The sequence below is a fragment of the Cydia splendana genome, chromosome 10 (genome assembly GCF_910591565.1).
Source record: "Cydia splendana chromosome 10, ilCydSple1.2, whole genome shotgun sequence".
NCBI classification, from domain to species: Eukaryota; Metazoa; Arthropoda; class Insecta; order Lepidoptera; family Tortricidae; genus Cydia; species Cydia splendana.
This window is the reverse complement of record NC_085969.1, coordinates 17,143,174-17,166,969: the sequence shown is the minus strand read 5'-3', so window position 1 is coordinate 17,166,969 and position 23,796 is coordinate 17,143,174. Positions and strand designations below refer to the sequence as shown.

Below are 23,796 nucleotides of genomic sequence, written 5' to 3'. Positions count from 1 at the left end.
CGTACCTATGTGTACGTACATTTTGTGCTGGAAACGGGGCGACCGGGACCGAGTGTTTAAAGCGTTCATAATCTTATGCCTAGTACGATGCTTCACGAGAAACTTACTTTCCGAGAAATAACACCAAGAACCGGTTCCAACTCACGATGGTCCGTTGAAAGCCTGTCTCCAAGTCAGCCTGTCAAAACTTATTGGTTTTCCTGGCTTATTCATCAGCTATTACCACCAAGTTGTTACCGTGAATAGGTAGTAAATAGGTACTAGATTTTTTTTTCAGTGGTAACATAGGAGAAAAACTCCCAGTTGTTACCAATGGTAACAACTAGAACTTCCCAAAAGTATTCTCATTGACTGGACTAAATCGAGAGTCATAAATATTAAATACGCAGTCAAGTCAGAGTAATCAACTAAAATTGCCTTGATATAAATGAAAGCTAGTTAAGAAAACAAAAGTTAGGGCTCAATTAATAAATGAGAAATCCATTCTAGATATTTTATTTATGTTTACAAACATAACAAAAGCAACAAGCTGCCGTATATTTCAAAGAAGCTTATCGGAACATATAAATATAACATCAAATATAATAACAGAAGTTACATAACATAATGTAACTGCAAACACGTATTTCATTAAACTAGTTGTATACTTTTTAGGAGCCATTTTCCTTAGAGAATCAAAACATATATAAAAACATAGTAACCTGCTTTTAGAAATCCACGACTAACATAATCATATACATAATAACTTCACAAAAATAATAAACACCATCACATGTTAATTGACAAGCTTTAAGTATCTTCATTTTAATTAATAATTATATTATTTGCGCACACAAGCGATAACTATAGTACTTATACACAAGTAATACTTAGGTCTTAAGTATGTTTGGCACATTCTAGTACCCTGATAGGACTTCATTAACCATATATTTTTTACATTTTAAATGTTTGGTAAACAGTATTTTGAACTGACAACTGACAAAACGTGTTGTTTAATGAGAATCTTGTTGTTAAGAATTTAAGGTCCATATTTGAACGATTATTTAATTTATTTTGCAGACAATTTTATCTCGTATGGTGCGCTAACTTTCGTTCTATATCTCCACGCTGTTTCCACATTTCCTATAATTTTCCAGCTCGACCCATATTTTTAACTAGTGTTTTAGTTTTATTGGTTAAATACTTAGCCAAAGCCCCTTTTGCTTGTGTGTAAGGATTAAGGATAGTGTGGTCATTTTTAAATAACTCAATTAAACTTGTACATGATCTATCTTCACGTCATACTAGTCATATTTGTCTTATTTTATCTTGCAACTAGATTGCAACATTAACGCTAATATTGAGTCAGATTGATTTAATCTTTATCTAATATCTCTTTACTTCTTTCCATTTCAGGATTACGTTTCTCTACATTTCCTAGTTGTATTGTTTACTGTTGACTACGTGTCCCTTCTATTGAGAATACAGACTACGAACGCCTAGCTGGTTTGTTACTGCACACCGTTGTATGGGGACCTTGCACTTTGAGACTATGCGCTGAAACTTGGCACAGTTGATTCGTAGCTGGTCTTGAGCAGATACAGACCGGGAGCCGTCGAGAGCCACCTCTCATTTAGTGGGGGGGGGGGGGAGGGGGAAAGTTCGACGCTGCCGCGCTTCACTTGGAGCAACATTTCTCCAAAACTATACCTATTAGGGCATGTAATATATCATTTTAGGATAAATTAATGATGAGGAAATCTAGTTTTAGAACAAAAACAATGCACTTTCTAACAAAAAAAAAGCATAAAGTAGAAAAGACTAAAAAACGTATTTTTGATTTTTTCATAATTACCAATTTTTTTTTAAAGTGTAGCAGGAATCTGAAAACAAAAAATACAGTCGTAAAGCTACACTTATTACGTTTAAGAAAATATATAAGTTTAATATACAAAACTGTTGATAAATGGGAGATAAAAAATAATATTAAGCGTGGGTCAGAGTGATCTCAATACAAAATATTATGAACGTGGGAAAGTTACTTATAATTTGTTCTAAAATCGTTTATTTTTCTTGTTTTTCATAAATAACTCGTAAACGGTAGCCCACAGCAAAAAAATATCTTTTACGTAAATAATCTGTTTCAGATTTCTTATAAAATAAGTACTACTGTTTTTCGCTACCATCAATATTAAAAAAAATATTGAAGGGAGAAAATAAATACTTAGGTCCCCTTTTTTAGTCATTCGTAAATAACTCGTAAACGATGGCCAATAGCAAAAAAATTTTTAGTACATGAATAATTTACATAAAATTTCCTACAAAAAAGGTCATTCAAACTTTTTCGCTAGGATCAATATTAAAAACGATATTAAAGAGAGAAAATAAATTCTAAGGTCCCCTTTTTAAATATTGATCCTAGCGAAAAAGTTTGAATAACCTTTTTTGTAGAAAATTTTATGCTAATTATTCATGTGTTAAAATATATTTTGCTATTGGCCATCCTTTACGAGTTATTTACGAATGACTAAAAAAGGGGACCTTAGTATTTATTTTCTCCCTTCAATATTTTTTTTTTATATTGATCTTAGCAAAAAAAGTACCACTTATTTTATAAGAAATCTGAAACAGATTATTTACGTAAAAGATATTTTTTTGCTGTGGGCTACCGTTTACGAGTTATTTACGAAAAACTAAAAAAATAAACGATTGTAGAACAAATTATAAGTAACTTTCCCACATTAATAATATTTTGTATTGAGATCACTCTGGCCCACGCTTAATATTATTTTTTATCTCCCATGTAACAACAGTTTTGTATAATAAACTATATATTTTCTTAAACGTAATAAGTGTAGCTTTACAAATATATTTTTTGTTTTCAGATTCCTACTACACTTTAAAAAAAAATTGGTAATTATGAAAAAATCCAAGATACGTTTTTTTGTCTTTTCTACTTTATGTTTTTTTTTGTTAGAAAGTGCATTGTTTTGGTTCCAAAAAAAAATTCCTCATCCTTAATTTATCCGAAAATGATATATCACATGCCCTAATAGGTACAGTTTTAGAGAAATGTTGCTCCAAGTGAAGCGCGGCGGCGTCGAACTTCCCCCCTCCCCCCCCACTAAATGAGACGTGGCTCTCGAGGTCTCCCGGTCTTTATCTACTCATGACCAGCTAAGAATCAACTGTGCCAAGTTTCAGGGCATAGTCACAAAGTGCAAGGTGTCGTGCACTAACAAACTAGCTAGCCCTCGTCCAAAGAGGTTCTACTTCTTACTAGTAATTGGACCGACTACATCTAAATCCCTCTAGGCCATATTTAAATCACAGCGCATAATAACCTTTCGTTGCATATTTAATTACAACACTAATAATTTAATTACAATACTAATAATTTAATTACAATTCCATTAGGACCATTTTTCCATGATTAATTGATAGTTTCACTTGCTTTTGTTTCATATAACGTGAGAATTATGGGTAATATTGACAATATTTTGCAACTTTTTCGATCATTGTAATCACAAAGTTGAAAGATGAGCAAAAGTAGGGTAGCTAAGACAAAATTGTTTTATGACATACCGATTTTCTCATTTAGGCGCGACACGCACACATTCACAACTCGAGGGCGAGCGGTGAATAGCCGGGTCCACACAGAGCGAGCATACGCGCGAGGCAATTTTCTCGCGCACAAAACGGCCAGTGTAGACGTGCCTCGCGCGCGCTGCCTCGGCCGAGTCACGTGAACACTGGCCGTTTTGTGCGCGAGGAAATTGCCTCGCTCGTATGTGCGCCCTGTGTGGACCCGGCTAATGACTGAAAACCGAAAGTATGTATGTGTGCGAAATCGTTGTTTTAGCAATCCTACCTCTCTATCTATCTCTCAGCTCTGTGATTGTAATTTGGGATTATTATAATTACAATGTATCAAGAGGATATTTCACAGTATTTATACGTATATAGGTATGTATTCTTTTCTATTTGCAATTGTACACCTATTTCATACCTACTGTTTATATTACATGTTTTACCCGACTGCGTCAGAAGGAGGGTAATGTTTTTATACCTAATCAAATATGATTTGGGAAGTGCCCCATAGCCCATATTTTATTGACATTTCTAAATATTCATAATAATCAAAGACTACAGAATACTCTACAGGTTTTGGACACTCATATTTCATATTGCTATATGTTTTACATATAATTATGCTAGTATATACTAGTAAAGTAGTACTATACTCTATTAGTAGTGTACCTAGTATTCACTGTACTCATATAACATTTCTTTACATTCATATGTTCACAAATATATTAAACAAAATTAAATGAGAGCAGATAAAAAAAAATTCTTAAGTTATTCTATTCTACTACACAAAACCGCTAAATATGCGATTACCCATGTATATATAACATAGAATAGTACATAACTTCCACAAAATAAGAAATGCAGTTTGGTCCTATTGGTATATTCTTATTTAGTAACAGCAAAAAGAAAAATATTACATAGCACTTCACTTTACTTTCGTATTCGTTGTCCTTACATTTAAAACTGAACCTTAATGTCCGCACAATAGAGATCTTTTCCTGGGAACTTGCTTAAAGACGGCTCTGTCCACTCATAATTGCACCTTAAGTACTGGTATACTAAAATTAAAGACTCGCTGGATGCGAATACGTAGCGTTCTCTCTGTCACACTTGTCTACGGAGGGTAGGTGTGACAGAGAGCACACTACGTATTCACGTGCAATGAGTGTTTGATTTTACAATTTTACTTCAGGATGAAAACTAGCAGATTGTAGCATCATTCATTGAACGGAACGTTAATCTCTGTATAATAAAGTCACTTTTCACTTGCTACACAATTTTATTCACTATACATTATTATCAGCCGGCCAACTTCCACTTAAAATTGCACCTTAACCACTGCACATAGGGTCCATTACAGGCCAAGCAAGCAGAAGGCCAGCAGGTTAGAGCATCAGTCATCCGCATCCTCTTCAGACATTTCCTCCTCGCTGGTGCACTCTGGTTGGGAGGACTCGGAGAGGCAGCGGTGGCAGTCGCACACAAATAGGTAGTTCTGGGCGAGCTCCTGTTGAGAGAAAGTTTGATTATAGGGGTCAATCTTGTTGTTATTCTGTCCCATCAGCTAGGAGACAATAGTAGCATAGATTCTTAAAAGAGCTGCTGTACCATGTTCTACAAACGTGCTTAGTAGAATAGATGTCCCATTATGGAAAGGCCTTATAACTACCAAAAATTTCAAGTTTGGTTCATTTAAATACGAAATAACTAATATTTTAAGAGTGACCAGGAGACCGTAACCATGGCAACTAGTGACAAGAAAAAGTTGATTCACCCATAGATGGGAGAATTATATTAACTGACTTTTAACCTCGTAAGACCCAGCATATAAAGTTTTCATCTTTTTATTTGAACCTTATTCTATAAGTAAATTGGAACGAATTTAGTTTGTTTTAAAAAGCAATGAAACAAAAGAATGGCTACTTTATCTGGTTCATGAAAGGTTCAAATTAGATTGCACGAATATGTACATTGTAATGTACATTTAGTCTCAGGAGGATAACGTCTATAAATAGTATACATACGAGTAGAGATAGATTTTTAAACGGCGCGCTCAACCAAAGCACCAACTTTTACATCTAAAGGTTCTAAAGTATCATAGAGGCAACGCACACAGATGAAACCAAAGTGGGTAGTTTGGCCGTGTTTGTGACGAATAACCGACGATTTCCTAGTAGATTATTTTGTTACTTATTCGATTGTCTGGACCTCTGAAAAACGCACTCGTCCAAATCGCTGATACAGATATTTTCCCCAGGCCGTATAGGTTTGATGGCCTTAAGTTGTAGTCTGTGGTTGCCGTTCGAGAACGTACACTTTAGCGAGCAATTGCGGTTATAGGCACTTTGAAACATGATTCCATATATAATAAATGTGAGTAATGTGACTCACTTTCTGCCTAGAATGCCTGGACCTCTGCAAGAAGCACTCATCCAAGTAACTAATACAGATCTCTTCCCCCGGCCGTATGGGTTTGATGGCCTTAAGTTGTAGTCGATGGTTGCCGTACGGGAACGTGGACTCGGCGTTGGGCGCGCAGTTGTGGTTGCAGGCACTTTGCAGCTTGAAGAGACCGGAGCCTTCGGTGTTTAGGAAGGAGCCGGATTCTGAAAATTAATTAATGTTTAATTGTTTAATTTTTTTTTGTACTATGACGGTGGTCAACACTCGGGCCCGGGGGGACGAGAAGCACAGAAGTAACACAGAAGCTTATGGATGCTTGTATCTCCATTGGTGTCACAACCGCGTAGTAGTATGTATTGGGGGCTTTAAGAATCCTTACCTATAACACTGCATATCTACAGAGTACGTAGGAGTGTTCATACTGATGATAGCAGTTTTCTTCAGTAAGGTGGGTACAGTCAGCACCAATAGTAGTGCATGGAAAAACATACCAAAATTATCTGCCACCCTGGAATACTTTTCCAAATAGAGATACGAGTATAAAAGTATCTAGCACAATTTAATGCTTCAACATATAGAGACGTATATCTTTTTCTTAAGCTATTAGCGAATGGTAGATACTTCTGACGCGTAGTGTGATCTGTTACTTGTGATTCTGACTGGACATACTTCCGCAGTTGAGTTACTATAGATTCACTGCCTCAATCTCTTTTTGGACATTTTCTATTGCCTATCAAATGGACTAAAACACCCACAATATGTTTTTACGGGGATTCTATTTTTACAAATGCTCACCCTCCTGAACTTTATCATACATCCTGGTGAGGAACAGGTCGAGCTGCCTCCTCTCGTCGTCGGAGAGGGTCAGTTCCACCACCGAATTGACCCACATGGCTAAGGGGCTGGTGCCGATGCCTTGCCCGTTTGTGCCCACTAGCGCCATTAAGCTGCAGAAGCCGTCGGGAGTGAGGAACTGGAAGAAAAATAATTAATTCAGAGAAAAAACTTATTTCAAAAAACACATTTGTTTTCATTATTAGAAAGAAATGAAATGGTACACAAATGCAGCCTTTTTACCTAAGCTTTGATAAAGAGCAAGGGTTTCTAACTATGGTCCGCGACAATAGGCAAATTCCATACAATCTAACCCGCGGAAAGGAAGTGGAGGCTTGGCGAAAAGTTTAGGAACCCCTGATTTAGAGAAGAATATTTTAGACATCTCCAAAACATTCAATTTGCAATGCATAGTCCACTTTGCTTATGACCACAGATAATGGAGGATGACATGTCATTGTGGTTCAAATTCAAGAGGTGTAGAACTCTAATTCTAAGTAACTCTCTATAGAAATTGGATGTTACCTCTTGCACAGCATCCCCGTTAACAACATTAGCTGTAAGCTCCCTCAGCATATTAAGCTGATCCACAAACTGGTCTCCAAGTAACTTGTGCATAATCTCCTCATCTTCATTCATTGTGCGGTGGCAGAACTGCTTGATTGTGGCAACGGCTGAACTCGGGTCTGAGCTCTGCTGGATGTAGGCTAGTATTCGGACTAGGAGCATGATGCTGGTTGTTTCTGGTGGGTAGTGGAGGGGCCTGGAAGATTAAGAAAGGAGTTATTCAAACATCTTAAACCTTTAATAGCATATATTGATTTGAATAGCAAACTATACTAGTAGTAGAATTAAGTTTAGTGAACAATTTTGAAAAACCCACAACATATTTAGGAGGGAATTATTTGCATAATTAGGCAGGGTTTTGGGCTGAATGAAGTAACAAACGAGTGATCGACAGCCCACCTGTTTCTGGCTGGGCGTCCCTGCACTACATCTATCTAGGTAGATAGGTATTTGAAGGATTGTTAAAGTATTTTTATGTCCATGAAAATAAAATGTCTTTGAGTGTATTATTCTACTGAATTTTCTGTTCTTCTTTTACAACAGTTTTTTTTAGTTTCATCCTTTTCATACATTATTTCACAATACATTGGCAAGGAATCAATACAGTTTATTACACAATTTTTTTGAGACCCCTGATATTTTTTTGTACATTATTTATATGCTTTAAAAAAATAAAAATATACTCACTTCCAAGCCTCCAACAGCACAACAATAGGATGCTGCAAATCATTCGGGTCATAGCATATTGTCCTGTGGTACTTCGCATATGCCTGCTGCCGGCAGCTCTCCGAGCAGTAATAGGCTCCACACTGGTCGCAACTTGTGATGTTGTCGAGACACATGATGTAGGAATCTGGGTGTGGGAGCACCATGTCTGGGTTGGCTGATAGACGCCTCACATTTTGCTCAGGGGTTTCTAGGGGCCTAGGAGTAAATTTTATGGTTAGAAATGTTTAACATGTTATAGGATTTTGGATAGGAAAAGCTTTTATTATTACTTTGTAAAGATAGGCCAGTATCATGTCTGTGTTTTTTTTTTCTTTTGAATCTAGGTAGGTATATGTGTGCGAATCAGATAAAACGTACCAAAAATATGTTTAATCACTGACAAATCTATAAATGGTAACTGCTCAAAATCATTTTAGATGTCTTAAATAAAGATACCAAAGAATATACCTGACTTTTAAAAATAAAAGTATGTTAACTTTACTAACCTCATACAATGATCACATGCTATGTATTTATATGCAGCGTTCCACGCGAACTGGCATGATACCAAAGGATCCTCTTCCAGAATGATATCACCTGGTTCGTAATTCTTTGTAGAAAACATCGCTTTACCCTGCAAACGATACAATTAATAGCAAGAAGTACATTAATTACGTCCTATAACTATTTACAAGTGTGTTTGCTACCATACCTTTTTACTGTTGCATGTCTTTATTTCGAAGCCAGTCATTTTGATATTAGCTATTCGGGAGCCTTTTCACTTTAAACGTTACCAAATGTATTGATATTGTTAGGAATTATTTTAATTTTAATTTGTTATCGCAAAAGCAGCGATTTGCGTAAAATGTTGGCAGGGGGGAGGTGAGGTATAAAGAGCGGGTCGGGGGGGAGAGGTTCAGAACGTCAATTTTAAGAACCAATTTACGCAGAATTTGACTCATAGAGTTACGCGAGACATAATAAAAATAGGCTGGCGAGTAAAATAAACATAATTCTCAACATGAATACTAAAATTCCAAACATTTATTATATATACGTACAAGTAAACCAATCCAAATACACACATTCTTCTATTGCTTAGTCTGCGTAGACAGAAACGCTACTTACTACTCGTAGTGATGTCCTCAATGCAAACTATCATTCAAATAAAAATATTAATGATAATAATGATGTTTAAGATTTTTTTCAGGCAGACCAAACTAAACCGTTCACACACCTTACTTTACTTAATTCAGTATAATTATGTATCTACAATCATGAACATCATGGTTACTCTGCAACGTCTAATTAATAACTATTAAACCTATATAACCGTTATGACAGCATTTTTTATGAATAAAAAACCGGAGGAGTAGTAATACATAAATTATATTATTACCCACTTAATACTAATACCTATAATTAATGAGGTGGCAAACTGGCATTTTATCACGCCAGGTGTCGCCTCCATAATGCAGTTGCTGTCACTGCCAAATCACATACATTTTTTGAAATAAATTGTAAACATTCTCCTTTTTCTCCAAAATACGCCAATATTGTGCGACAAATTGTGGAAATATAGGATCCCCCTTTTTTTCCAAGGATCCGATATGCATAAATCGGTGAGAAAAAGCTTTGAGTATCAAAAACTTAGCAATTGACAAAGACCGTTTTTATAGGCTGCATTTTAAGGAAGATAAATATTTTGGAAAGAGTAAATACACAGTTAAACTAAGTTTTAATGAAGTAGTACATAATTTAGGGCATAATGGCTTAGCCACACATGCTGTACTCCATACGCATCACAACCAAAGAATATAATACTCACTAGGAGAAGAACGGTAACTCCATACAAAAAAATGTCCCCAACCGTTTATACGTTTATACTAGTGGCGCCCTCGTTGTGTACCAATGGAACTAAAGTTGACAACCGGTTTAGCCTGGCGGGTATTGGTAGATAGTAATTCTGTTGATAAACATATTTGTTATCTTCATATCACGAAATATATGAAAGATGCAAGTAAACCCTTGTTTGTGGTATTATCAATTGATTTAAATAAAAGGCATATTTATGTTCATAACATTGTATTATTTATTAAAAAAATGTTTTACATATAGAAATATACTCTGAAAATTAAACCCTGACAACTTAATAAAAAAATAGACATTAATAAAGCGCATTCACAAAGTTTTCAGTATAATACAAATAACTTTAGGCATGCCTACCTATTACACTTTACACACACAGATACACTAGGTACACTTTACACACGGCATTTTACACAGATTTCCAACTTGTATTCATACATTTCTTCACGGTTAATTAATACGCTTTCCAGATGGGTTATGACGCGGTTTCTTCTGAACCCACTAAATCTGTGAATTTCACTCAAATATGTATCTTCAACAGCCATTGCTCCGCAATTAGCACATTTTCTATGTGCATTGCTGTAATCCATGTAGGTACAGACTTACAGAGTCTTAAGTGGTAGTACCGCTACGTTGTATTTATTATTTAAAGATATAATAAATACAATTTTCGTTATGAACTTTAACCACGGCAGTTGGAGAGAGTCATTGACAAATATATTTTTTTATTATGGTGGGTAGACGTACCTACCCTCCATATATTTTATGAACATTGATAAAGACAGTTGGAAGCAAATATTCATTATAAAACTTAATCGCGTGTAATTAAGTTTTAAGTGTTTTGGTTGTGCGCAAGTAAGTTGGGAGCAATGTTGCTGTAGAAAAATGTTTTTATTTTTATTACTGGCAACTTTTTCTAGGAGGCCAAAGCACACATAGAAGCTTCAGGCGCACACATGCGCAATTTTACGGGGACATAACTTTCTTAGGAAGTGAACTGGCCTTGCACGACTTTGTGTACCTATCTGATGTGTCGTAGGGCGGGCGTATATAAAACGCCTTCTTGTACATCCAGGTGATCCAGGTATACACCAAAGCTTTGTTTTCGATCGAACACATGTAATATAAGAGGAAAAATTGCACGTGAGCGGCGTGAGCCTTCGAAAATTTGAATAAACGGTAAAATACTCAAGATAACCTCAAATATATTAAGTGATTATCTTTGTATCAAATCAGCCTTTTTTCCACCAACTGTAGCAATTATCCTTCGAAGCTCGGTTTGCAGTTCCAGTACAGTCATAAATGAATACATTTTTCTTGATAAATCGCAAGTATTAGTAAAAAATTCGCAACCATACGCTTATCACAAATCGTAGGTAAACAATGACAGATTGCTGGGGCGACAACTGTCCTAACCTTTCAGTGTGCCTCCTCATTAACAACATATGTAAGAAACATAACCATGTAGTCCATGACAACGACGATAAATAAAACCGGCCAAGTGCGAGTCGGACTCGCAAACGAAGGGTTCCGTACCATTATCTATAAAAACGGTCACCCATCCAAGTACTGACCCCGCCCGACGTTGCTTAACTTCGGTCAAAAATCACGTTTGTTGTATGGGAGCCCCATTTAAATCTTTATTTTATTCTGTTTTTAGTATTTGTTGTTATAGCGGCAACAGAAATACATCATCTATGAAAATTTCAACTGTCTAGCTATCACGGTTCGTGAGATACAGCCTGGTGACAGACAGACGGACGGACGGACGGACGGACGGACAGCGGAGTCTTAGTAATAGGGTCCCGTTTTACCCTTTGGGTACGGAACCCTAAAAATCATACCTATTCCGAAATTTAATGTGACGAAACCAATATATTTCTGTGAAATGTATTGATTAAAACATTCTTACTATTTCTTACAAAACTATTTCAGAGAATAGTACTTATTTCAAAATTCGTAAAATAAACGCCTTCACGGAAATGTCAGAAACAATAAAACTAATTCGTGGGATACCCGTTACAAATTATGATTTAATATGCCTTCTCGGAAAGTTTTTTAAATGCTAGCCACATTATAGCAGCCTATTATTATTAGACTGTAAATTTACATTAAAATGGCCATAGCAAATAGCAAACCTATAGAAAGCACTTACACGGTATAATAAGTACATATAATACATTTTAGATTTAAGTGCCCTTGATGGATATTTACTGTGAGTTACCGTCATGTGAATGCTGAATAATGCGTCAGCAAGTACAAAAGCGGTCAATTGGTTTCAAAATAATACCTACTTCTATTTTTAAAACGGACACAAGACGGACACAAGTTTATCTTGTATACCTACATATGTGGGGAAAAATAGTAGATTGTTAACCAAGGGTTGAAAGGCTTCCATTTCTGTCGAGGTAGTTTGGCGCTCGAACGCAGTGAGAGCGCCAATAGTCCGAGACGGAAATGGTGCCTTTCACCCGAGTTAAACACTCTACTTTTCATATCGAATGCGAGGAAACCAAACAAGACAAAGCAATTTCGCAAAATTAGTAATTGAAGTACCTAATAGACCCACGGCCATGTTTTTTTCCTTAGGACTTACTTGCAATCGGAGACTTTACATATGTGAAGGTTAATAACCCCTAGCGAAAATCATTTAGATTGCAATATTTACGAAAACACACATTTTTACACAAACTGCACTAATTTTAAAATTATTTGTTCATTATAGTATGAAAATCAGCGGGATTGCCTCTTACTTTTTAATTTTATACTTTTTCGTTCTAAAAGCCGCAACAGACTACCGGACCGCACCGCGACCTTGGTAAGAACATAATAATAACATATTATAATAAAAGTATTTTAAATATTAAATAACAATTTAATTAATAATATAAGAATTTTTTATCTTGTATTTTAATTTATTTTCATGAATATAGTGCTAAATAACTTTAAAACCCAATTTAATACCGTTCAAACGTTTAACTGTGGCTGTATAAGATTCTGCCTTTGCTCATTTACGCAAATGTAAGGTTTAAAAAAATTTTTTTGGTGTATTCCTTTTGGTTCCCGCCTTATGAAATCGAGTAAATAGAATTCAACGAAAGAAATCAAGAATAATTTGTTTTTAACAATTTATTTTCATCTTTTTTTATAAAAAAAAAGATCAACGTGGGATTAGTAAAATTAAACAATTACCAATTGTTCCAGGCGAGGAAATAAAGACACTATTTTTCAATTTTATTTCCACCCAGTTGTTCGTAGGACGGGGACGCAGAGGAGTACGCCACTTTTCTGCGCTAGAGCATAAACGTATCACTTTCTGCGCACCTTTTAGAACAACAACGACCCACTTTCAGAGCATGAGATATGAAAAATAAATAAAAGTTCACAGGTACGTGTCAGTTAGAATTTCATAATCTTGTAGTCATTTTAGAGTTGTATGCCTCTACTTGTTGTATAGTATCAAACATAGGTAATGTTTTGGTCTCTGGGGTGAGTTGTACTAATAAAGCAGACATGGTCGCCAAGGCAGCAAATAGTATCGATGGCAGGGCAGGAAGTATGTCTATCTAAAAACAAAATTAAAAACAATTTTTAGTCTAACTACTAATACCTAATTGACATACCTATTTATAAAACATATAAGAAAAGAGTATAACTTACAAATAACAAAGTAAAAGGTGATAAAGTACTCCCGACTCTTGAAAATGTATTGCCTAAACCAGTCAAAGATCCTCTCACGCTGGTAGGGAACAATTCTAAGCTATACGTGAAGATTCCAGTAAAACATAACGCAGTTCCAATTTTCCCACATAGAAACAGGGATAATTTCAGCCATATCATCGCTGTAATAAATAAATCAAATATGTATTAAACTTTTCAAACAATAATACTTGTCCAATATTTTGAATAGGTACATAATTTAAAAGACTTACCGTCTGGGGTAAACGCCTGTGCTAGTAAAAATACTGCGCAGAAGATAAAGCCGCATTGTAAAGAAATTCTTCTACCAAATTTTGGAAAGGTAAAATATGCTATGAAATCCCCGGGAAGCGATGCCAAAGAAGTCAACAGAAAGTTCACGTATTTATCTCCTGGCAGATATATAGAGTGCATAGCCACGCCATAATATACTAATCCACATGTGAAAAAACAGAACGAAACAACAATTACACGAATCATTATTTCTTTGGAATTGATAATCTCCTTAAAACTATCTTTTTCTTTTTGAGGTACTACGTTAAATTTTGATCGCAAATCATCTTCACTGATATTGTCTATATCTTCATTCGATAATGACAGTTTATTAATCTTGGCAACTGTTTTATATGTTTTCCTTGCTTCAAAAGCCTTTCCTTGCAACAACTGCCATCTGGTACTCTCGTGCAGTACAATTATGTAAGAAATAAATAATATTACAGGGGCGTATGTTGCTAGCAATAATGCCTTCCATTGTTGAAATCCCATTGCTAGAAAGCCAAATACGATTTCGCCGACGTATGTAGCATACGAAAATATAACACCAGTTAAGACTCTTTTGGTCTCACCACCAACTTCAATCACTGTAAGGAAATTAAAATAAAGACATATCTTAATTGAAACTCAGTGTTTTGATAGCAAAACTAAGGGTCGGTAAAAACTGAAATAGACTTGAGCTGTTTGCTGTTGAAATAAAAAATCCAATATCAATGACACATTTAGCAGCACTAAATCGTTACTAAATAGCAATGAGATTGATAAATTATTGGTGGATTATGGACATTAAATTTAATCACAAACTACATATATATATGTACATATATGATTACTTAATGATTTAATTCTAGTACTGGTCTAAATTTATGGTACAATTTTCGTTTATTAGATAACTTACTCAAGACGATGGCTACAGTATACAGTCCAGATGAGATTAATGATTCCAAAAATTCCAATCCAACGTAAACATAAAAGTTGGAAACAAATAACTTTAACGATCCGATTAATCCCCCGACTGCACACAAAATAAGGATTGGCTTTCTTCCAAATCTAAAAAAAATAATGGTTATAACTGATTACAGATGACATAGGTCGTCCAAAATATATAGGGGTCTTAAATAACCATTTTTGAAAATATTGATGTTTTCGAAAATAAATGCTCTGAAAGAAAATACTGGCCGTGTGTGTCAAAATATATGTGCGAAAAAATGGGGCAAATCATTTTCCTTACAAGGTATGTATATATTATTATTAAATAAAAAAATGCTTGATACCTGTCTGCCATCCAGCCCATTATTATCATTGAAAATATCATTCCAATGTTATGGGCGCTGCCTATTAGAGGAGGTTTCCATGATGTGCATCCGATATCTAGCTGAAAGACATATAAAAAATATAAAATGGCGTATTATTTCCCAGCAAGATTTTTATCTTAGTTCTATATTTAAAAAAAAAAACTTTATTCAGATTTTTTTACGTCAGGTTTAGTCCATTAACTAGTCATAATACGTATGGCAGAAATACGTCCGTTAAAGTAAGTAACGATTTATTTTGAAAGACATGATCCGACGAATGACTATCATATTCTTAATGTTTTTTGAAGTGAAAACTTCTTTAGCGGCGCTGTGCACTTTTTGAGATGGGGAAAAAAATGATAAACTCGAGACAGCGTAAGGCGTAACGCGTAACGCGCGGCGAACATGTATGCCTGAGCCTGCTATTTCGTTTTTATTCACCAAAGAACTTTAGTCATAACGTATCATAATCAGGTGAATTATTTAAAACTGGACTTTTATATTAAGCAATAAAGCTCAATGTTCTAATCTTGTACGGGCTTAAATACGGGGATCTCACAGTTACATTCTAACTTTATATCATTTAAATATAATTCAATAAAGCTACATCTTGATGAAATCGCTAATAAAAGTGAACTCTAGTACTGGTGAATAAAACTCAAAATATCATGACCAAATATATCTAGATGCGAGGTCTGCAAGGTAACTTTACAATTTCAATTCGAATTTTAAACAATTAACGCTACAAATTTGAATTTTACAAGCTCACTGACCAGCAATTTCGGAACTAATGTTTTTTAATAGAAAGGAGGATGGGTCAATTATACATAGTGCTGCAGACATTTTGGACTAGTCATTGAGTTTTCACTTCTGTCGGCACTCCCGGAGTGCAACCCGTTGTTTTTTTTCCTTAGTAAATTCTCTTCAATGCTATTTTTGGTACCTTACTATTATTACCTCTGAAATTACTGAATCACTATGTTCGTAAATCCATTCGTCACATTCTTCAAATTCCACAGCCATTTGGTTAAGGCAAGTTGCATTACCTTGTAAAAGATTAAAAATTGGCCTGACACATTTTGTATCTTCTGGTTTAGGCCACCAGATGGGCATTGTAAAGTTTGCGTCCAGAGTGTCCAGACCATCACACTCAGGAACTCGACATCTATAAAAGAGCAACAAAATAATTTGTTTATAAGTCAGTCATGAAATAGGGCCCAAATTTTATTTTACGAGAACGTCAGAAACCTGGTTTTGTCACACATTATCACAAAAAAACTTTATATTTTATTTATATTAAATTAACACTAATTTCACATGTCTGTTGTATATGTTATATCGAGCTTACTGTAATATTGTTATGGTTATTGGTTGTCATAATACTCATGAATGAGTGAATACGTTCCACGATCTACTTCTACATACATATATGGCCATTACTTAAGGGCCTTAAGCTTAAGAATTAATTATTATCTTATGACGACCGGTCTGGTCTAGTGGATAGTGACCCTGTCTGCTAAGCCGATGGTGCTGGGTTCGAATCCCAGTAAGGGCATTTATTTGTGTGATATGAACACTAATATTTGTTCCTGAGTCATGGTTGTTTTCTATGTATATAAGTATGTATTTATCTATACAAGTATGTATATCGTCGCCTAGTACCCATAGTACAAGCTTTGCTTAGTTTGGGGCTAGGTTTGATATGTGTAAGATGTCCCCTAATATTTATTTATTTATTATTTATTTATTATTTATTACTATGAATTAACAATGTGTAGGTACTGTATGCGATTCAAGTATATCAGAATACTGATATTGATGATTATCGAAAATCAAGCATAGAGAGAAAGTAAAACTTATAGTATTCACGTACCTGTAATTAACATTTTCGGCTACAAACATATAATTCACATTCATCATTGAGACCATCATCAAAGTCAAACAAATGAGAACATACTGTATAGTTTGAAATCTACCAAAGATACTTAATTGGTAGAAAACATCTGTACAAGAGTTGTTCTTAGCATCCTTGCTATCTACATTTGAGGTCATTTTTAATATGTATATTAATTAGTGGTTGGGCACAGTAACGTTTATAAAGTAAAAAAATAATAAATTTAAAATTTTATCCTATTCACAAGTTCTACAGAAGATGATCCTGACGGAACAGATGCGCGTTCGATACTAAATAATTTCAATGTGATTTAAACTTCTAAACTACGCTACGATCAATTGGCATCAACACATTCATTTATCCTCTATTCATGAAACAATGAATATATAATTGCGTAAGTACTCACTACTCACCATGGTGTTTGTATATTCTAAAATATTTTAAATCAGTCAGTTACCACCGCCAGGATAATACGCCGGAACTAATTGTTAACCGTGTTTAAATATTATATCAAGTGATATTTATTACTCGGTTCACGCGTATTGTTTTCAATATTAAAAGTAAATAAGTTCGGTTTTTGCTTGTAAACCCAAATATGACAATGTATAATTTTAAAATTATTTACGCACATCAGTTAACGTGGTTTATATTTGCTTATTACATTACAACACTTTTCCGTTTAAAAAAGAGCCACGCTTGTTAACATAATCCCAAGGCATGTCATGAAAGGATTTTTATCTAACCTAACAACCCAGATGGTTAAAAGAGGACTTGTTAAAATGTGTCCGATTTTCATAATATTATTCACCAAAGGATTACCGTTAAATATAATAGCCATAATAGGTACTTATTTATTACATTACGTAAGTGATTTTTAAGGAGTTAATTGGTACGATCCAGGATTTTTATTTTATTGAAAATTTAACAGAAAAAATACAATATTTAGTACCTTAATCTAATGTTTCGCCAAACTGTGAGACAGTTTGTTGGCGGTGCGCTCTAAACTAATCTTAAGCTAAATAGGTAATCTAATTAAGTGACAAGTTAAGTTATCATTAAGACCACATAAATTTACCTATATGTATGTATCCTAAATCTATCTTGCGATAATCTAACACAGTACTAATAGTGACATTTCATAACAGGAACATAACAGGAAGAATTCTTATAATATTATAGCGGCACAAACGCAAAAGAAAGTAGGTAGCTAGGTTAAGTTTTCATATTTGTGTAGTAAAATCTGTTTGAATTTCGACTTCAATCTACCTATGTTCAATTTAGGTGTTTCCATGGTCTAATAAAACATGGTCTTCTATTCCCAGAGTGACACGGGCCTACGTCACAATAACATTGCCACTTTATTTCAACATAACATGTTACATGGGTACATTATACCTATGGTTAATAAGTTAAAATATTTCTTTATAATTTTATAATTTTCATTTATATGTATTTTATCTTAAATTTTACAATAACACGTCATTTTTAGGGTTCCGTACCTCAAAAGGAAAAAACGGAACCCTTATAGGATCACTCGTGCGTCTGTCTGTCTGTCTGTCTGTCTGTCCGTCTGTCACAGCCGATTTTCTCCGGAACTACTGGACCAATCAAGTTGAAATTTGGTACACATATGTAAGTTTGTGACCCGAATACGGACATGTAACGTAAACAAATGAATTTTAAACATGGGGGCCACTTTTGGGGGGTAAATGAAAAAATGAAAAAAAATTTTTTTTCAAACTATATCATGTTACATATTAAATGAAAGAGCTTATTGTAAGAATTTTAAATATATTTTTTTTATAATTTTCGAATCAACAGTTTAGAAGTTATTCAAGAAAATAGGCAAAAAATGACCATTCCCCCCCCTTATCTCCGAAACTACTAGGTCTAAAATTTTGAAAAAAATACATAAAATAGGTCTATACCTATAGATGACAGGAAAACCTATTAGAAATGTACAGTCAAGCGTGAGTCGGACTTAATTACAGTTTTTAATCCCACCCCTACGGATTTTTTAAAGAGATTTCACTCACGTTTCACATAAAAAATACATTGTTAACAGTGCCGGATTACTTAGAGTAGTAGTTTTCTTAGAGTAATTGGTGATAATTTTCTGATAAGATAATAATTTTAAATATTTAACGGTCTTACCTACTTACGAGTAAGGTCAAATTAAAAATAATGTTTAAAAAAAATGTTAAATTGAGAGCTAGCTTAAAGTTTTTTGTACTCGTCGACTTTAATGGTTGAATTAATAAAGACTTTGTAACCAATAAGCAAAACAAGCACGTGCTTAGGGCACCACGTTCAGGAGCGGCACCAAAATGCCAGGTTGAAAAAGGTGAACAAATTTTAAAATTAGGGACAGACACATCGTTTTTACCACACGATTTTTTTTAGCTGTCCAAAAGCTAATTTGCAAAAATAATGGCGCGTAATTCTTTGGGAAACAATCGGTAGCAGTAGAAGAGTCGTGGTTACATGCATAGATTCGATTTCAACCCACTCTTTTGCGGTTCGGCGTTAGGTCTTATGCGAGGCCTTCTGCCTTAATTACACTTGGGCGTGGATCCAAATCCAAGCTTTCCTCTTTCGCAGCTAGGCCTACTGCCTTTCTCACACTTCGCCAATTCAATTCCAAGCTCTGCTTTCTTGCATATTTTATGCATGAAAACAACCTCGAATATCGAAGCCTAAGAAATATCGAGCCCTATACGAAGCTAGGCTGATAGAAATCTGTCCCATCCCTTCTCTGTATGAAATCCTGGATTCGCGCCTGGTTGGGACTAAAAGTAAAATTGCGTTTGTATATCGAAAAATTTTCGCGCTCGCTTCGCTCGCGTTTTCAATAACTTTATAAGGTATGATAAAGGTGACATTCGGGTGGCGACTGCAGCAACATTACTCTGTTGCAACGTACTGCTGCAGTACTGTCAACTTCCGTGATAAAATGATGTGACTGATTTCCATACTAAAAGTAAACGAGTACCCTTTTTTACTTGAAACACCCATGGTATAATAATATACTCCGCCTGGTACTCTATTCCGAGATTCGCGTATGACCTAACTGACACGGGCCTACGTCATCATGCTGTTTACAGGTTCTCAAACTTCAAAATGTGGGAGAATTTTAACCAACGGTGAAAATAATTTTAACGGCATTAATTTTAAGTTATTCATGTAGAAACATAGTAAAATAAAACAAATCTAATGTATTAAATTAAACTTTATTTATCTATACAAGACAAACGTTTGAAAAACTAATTCACAGTTACACATTAATTACCAAGCTTACGACGTGAAAAGTTTGGAAAACACTGCGACTGCTGACACTGAGCGAGAAGGAAATAACAATTAACACGCGTTCGACAAGGATGACGGTCAGGGCATGAAGTTATCTAGATCCGAATTGTCAAATGTGTCAGCGCTATCCTGTGTTGCCAGTAATGTAAACAGAATTACCCGAACGTCTGAAATTTCTTTCGTGAATCGGAAGATAGTGCTAACAAATAATTAAAAATTACGTGTTATTGTAAAATTGAAGATAAAATACATATAAATGAAAATTATAAAATTATAAAGAAATATTTTAACTTATTATACCAAAAAGTAAGTTGCATATCTTCCTAAACGAAAACTTTTGGCCGGAAGGTGTACTGTTTAGGCGTTTTGTGGACTTTTCTTACAAGAGAAATGAGGAAAGAGCCGAAAATCATCAACTTCATGGATAGTACGCAATCAACAAGTAAGTTTATATCCTTTAACTGCAAAGGTTTCACCAGATCTATTGAGTGCGTTAAATCACTATGTGAATCAGCTGATATCATCGCACTTTCTGAGACATGGTTGCTACAGCACGATATACCGCTTTTGGGAACCGCTGACGCTGGGTTCGGCTACTGCGGCACCACGGCTGTTGACTTATCGGCAGGAGTTCTACGTGGCCGCCCTCATGGGGGTGTTGCGATCATGTGGCGTAAAAACCGGTTTCCATGCGTTTCAGTAATAAAGTGTAGAAGCGTTAGACTGGTAGCAATCAGAGTTACTATGAGTGACAGATCTATGATAATTTTCTCAGTTTACATGCCGACTGACGAACGTGAGAACCTTGTAGAGTTTACGGAATGTTTAGGAGAAATATATGCGATTATAGAGAGTGAACAAGTGGATCTCATATACGTGTTGGGCGATTTTAATGCGCATCCCGGTATGCCCTTCTATAGTGAACTGAGCAATTTCTGTAGTGAACAACAACTGTGCATAGTGGACTCTGAACTGTTGCCGGCGGACTCGTATACTTATGTCAGCGATAGTCACGGGTGTGCGAGGTGGCTTGACCACTGTGTAACTACAAATGCGGCTAGACTAACAGTTACTGACGTCAAGATACACTACGACGTGTTTTGGTCAGATCACTTACCGCTGGAACTAGTATGTAATTTAAGTAAAATTATAGCTAAAGATAATGTTCAAACTGGAATTCTGGAAAATGATAATCTGAGGGGTATCATATGGGGTGAAAGGGAGCTGCCTCAGATAAACGAGTATCGAAACATGTGTAACGGTAAATTAAAATATATTGATTTTCCTAAGGAGCTAGAACAATGTTGTGATAATGTTTGTAATAATGCTGATCATAGGATAATAATAAATAACATGTATGAGTCTATTATAGTGATACTTAAAGAGGCTTCAGCTGCCAGTTATAATAAAAGACATCACAGAGCAGGTCGTATCACAGGCTGGAATAAACATGTCAGGGGGGCTCACCAGAGGGCGAGAGTATGTTTTCAGGAATGGTGCAGGTCCGGTAAGCCTAAGTCAGGCCGGCTGTATGAAGAGATGTGCCGTTCTAGAAAACTTTTCAAAGCTAAACTTAAGTTTTGTCAAAATAAGAAAGACCAGATTAAGATGGATATTATTGCCTCACATCATAAATCTAAAAACTTTGTACAGTTTTGGAAATCGACAAACAGGATGAACCCTAAAGTGAGCCTTCCAGTAAGTGTTGACAATGTTAGTGCGCCGAGTGATATCGCAGATCTCTTTAGGAATCAGTTCAAAGTGGAACCTCTGAAGGTGGATGGGCGGCTGCCGGTGCTCGGTGCTGGGACTAGTGTGGATGGTACCTTAATCAGAATTACACCAGCGGAAATATCCAAGGTTGTACGACAAATGACGAAAGGTAAGTCACCCGGACACGATGGTCTTAGCATCGAGCATCTGCAACATGCGGGTGCTCATCTTCCCAGGGTTCTTGCGATGTTCTACACATTTTGTATTCGCCATAACTATTTACCTGAAGACCTCATGAAGACCATTGTGGTCCCCGTTATAAAAAATAAGACTGGTGATGCCTCCGACAAGTCCAACTATAGACCAATCTCGTTGGCAACTATACTGGCGAAGGTATTGGACAGTGTGCTTAACACGTATCTGAATAGACATATTAACCTACATGACGCCCAGTTCGGTTTTCGACCCGGACTTTCAACTGAATCGGCTATACTATGTCTTAAGCATACTGTTCAATATTACACTAAGCGGAACACGCCAGTTTTTGCATGTTTTTTGGACTTGTCGAAGGCATTTGACCTAGTATCTTACAAGTTGTTATGGCACAAGTTACGCAATGGGACTAGTTTACCAGATGAGGTAATAAATATGTTTGAGTTTTGGTATGACCATCAAATAAATATTGTGAGATGGGCGGGGGGATACTCAGACCCTTATAAAATGAAGTGTGGTGTGAGACAGGCTGGGTTAACGTCACCCACACTTTTTAATCTCTATGTTAATGGGTTGATTGAGGAGCTCAGCAGTGCTGGTGTAGGTTGTTCGGTGGACGGCTGTTTTGTTAATAATATTAGCTATGCCGACGATATGGTGCTGCTGAGCCCCTCAATAAACGCTTTAAAAATCCTGTTGGATATATGTGAGAGATATGTTGTGGCCCATGGGCTCAAATATAATGTCAAGAAAAGTGAGATCTTAGTCTTTAAATCTGGTACTAAAACATATTCCATACCACCTATTAGTCTAGACGGTTCTCCTCTTCAGACTGTTACAAAATTTAAATATTTGGGCCATTGGGTCACAGACACTCTGAAAGATGATGAAGACGTTGAAAGGGAACGCAGAGCACTATCGGTTAGGGGTAACATGTTGTCACGCAGGTTTGCACGTTGTTCCCGTGAGGTCAAAATTACACTATTCAAAACATACTGCCAAAACCTGTACACGTGCAACCTGTGGAGCAACTACACCAAAAAAACGTTTAGTGCTCTGCGTGTCCAGTACAACAACGCCTTCAGGGGTTTGTTGGGGCTGCCCTGGCGATGCAGCGCGTCGGGGATGTTCGCCGAGTGGAGCACAGACGGCTTCCACGCAGTGCTGCGCAAAAGGGTGGCGTCCCTGTGGCAACGCGTGCGGGGCAGCACCAACACACTCCTGAAGGTGATTGCGGAAAGGGTCGACAGCCCTCTTATAACTCACTGGATGACAATGCATGTTCGGTCCAATGAGCATTATATGTTTTACTAACACTAACATTAGAGTTTATCTGTATAGTTTTTATATTTCTTTGTTACCTACTAATACTACTAATACTTCGTTTTGTAGACAAAAATATGGATACTTGGTGTCTGAAATAAATATTTTCATTTTCATTTTCATTTTCAT

At 35.8% G+C, this 23,796-nt stretch overlaps 2 protein-coding genes and 1 long non-coding RNA gene across 3 annotated transcripts; 1 reads left to right on the top strand and 2 right to left on the bottom strand.

Moving 5' to 3' along the window:
• Window positions 1-4,843: 4,843 nt before the first annotated feature.
• LOC134794376 (histone-lysine N-trimethyltransferase SMYD5) lies at window positions 4,844-8,939 on the bottom strand. Its single transcript, XM_063766177.1, has 7 exons — window positions 8,795-8,939; window positions 8,589-8,716; window positions 8,062-8,298; window positions 7,333-7,570; window positions 6,769-6,946; window positions 5,962-6,176; window positions 4,844-5,077 (listed from the first exon to the last, which is right to left on the bottom strand). Exons 1-7 carry the CDS (start codon window positions 8,831-8,833, stop codon window positions 4,964-4,966), a joined length of 1,149 nt encoding a protein of 382 aa, XP_063622247.1. The 5' UTR covers window positions 8,834-8,939; the 3' UTR covers window positions 4,844-4,963.
• A 4,411-nt stretch (window positions 8,940-13,350) lies between these two features.
• On the bottom strand, window positions 13,351-17,270 carry LOC134794519 (organic cation transporter protein-like). The gene is made up of 7 exons (XM_063766331.1): window positions 17,092-17,270; window positions 16,176-16,383; window positions 15,198-15,298; window positions 14,822-14,973; window positions 13,884-14,510; window positions 13,608-13,793; window positions 13,351-13,513 (listed from the first exon to the last, which is right to left on the bottom strand). The coding sequence occupies exons 1-7, from the start codon at window positions 17,268-17,270 to the stop codon at window positions 13,359-13,361; spliced, it is 1,608 nt and encodes a 535-aa protein (XP_063622401.1). The 3' UTR covers window positions 13,351-13,358.
• A 3,590-nt stretch (window positions 17,271-20,860) lies between these two features.
• LOC134794375 (uncharacterized) lies at window positions 20,861-23,232 on the top strand. Its single transcript, XR_010144664.1, has 2 exons — window positions 20,861-21,086; window positions 21,174-23,232. It is a non-coding gene; the product is annotated as an uncharacterized LOC134794375 (long non-coding RNA).
• The last annotated feature ends 564 nt before the right edge of the window (window positions 23,233-23,796 follow it).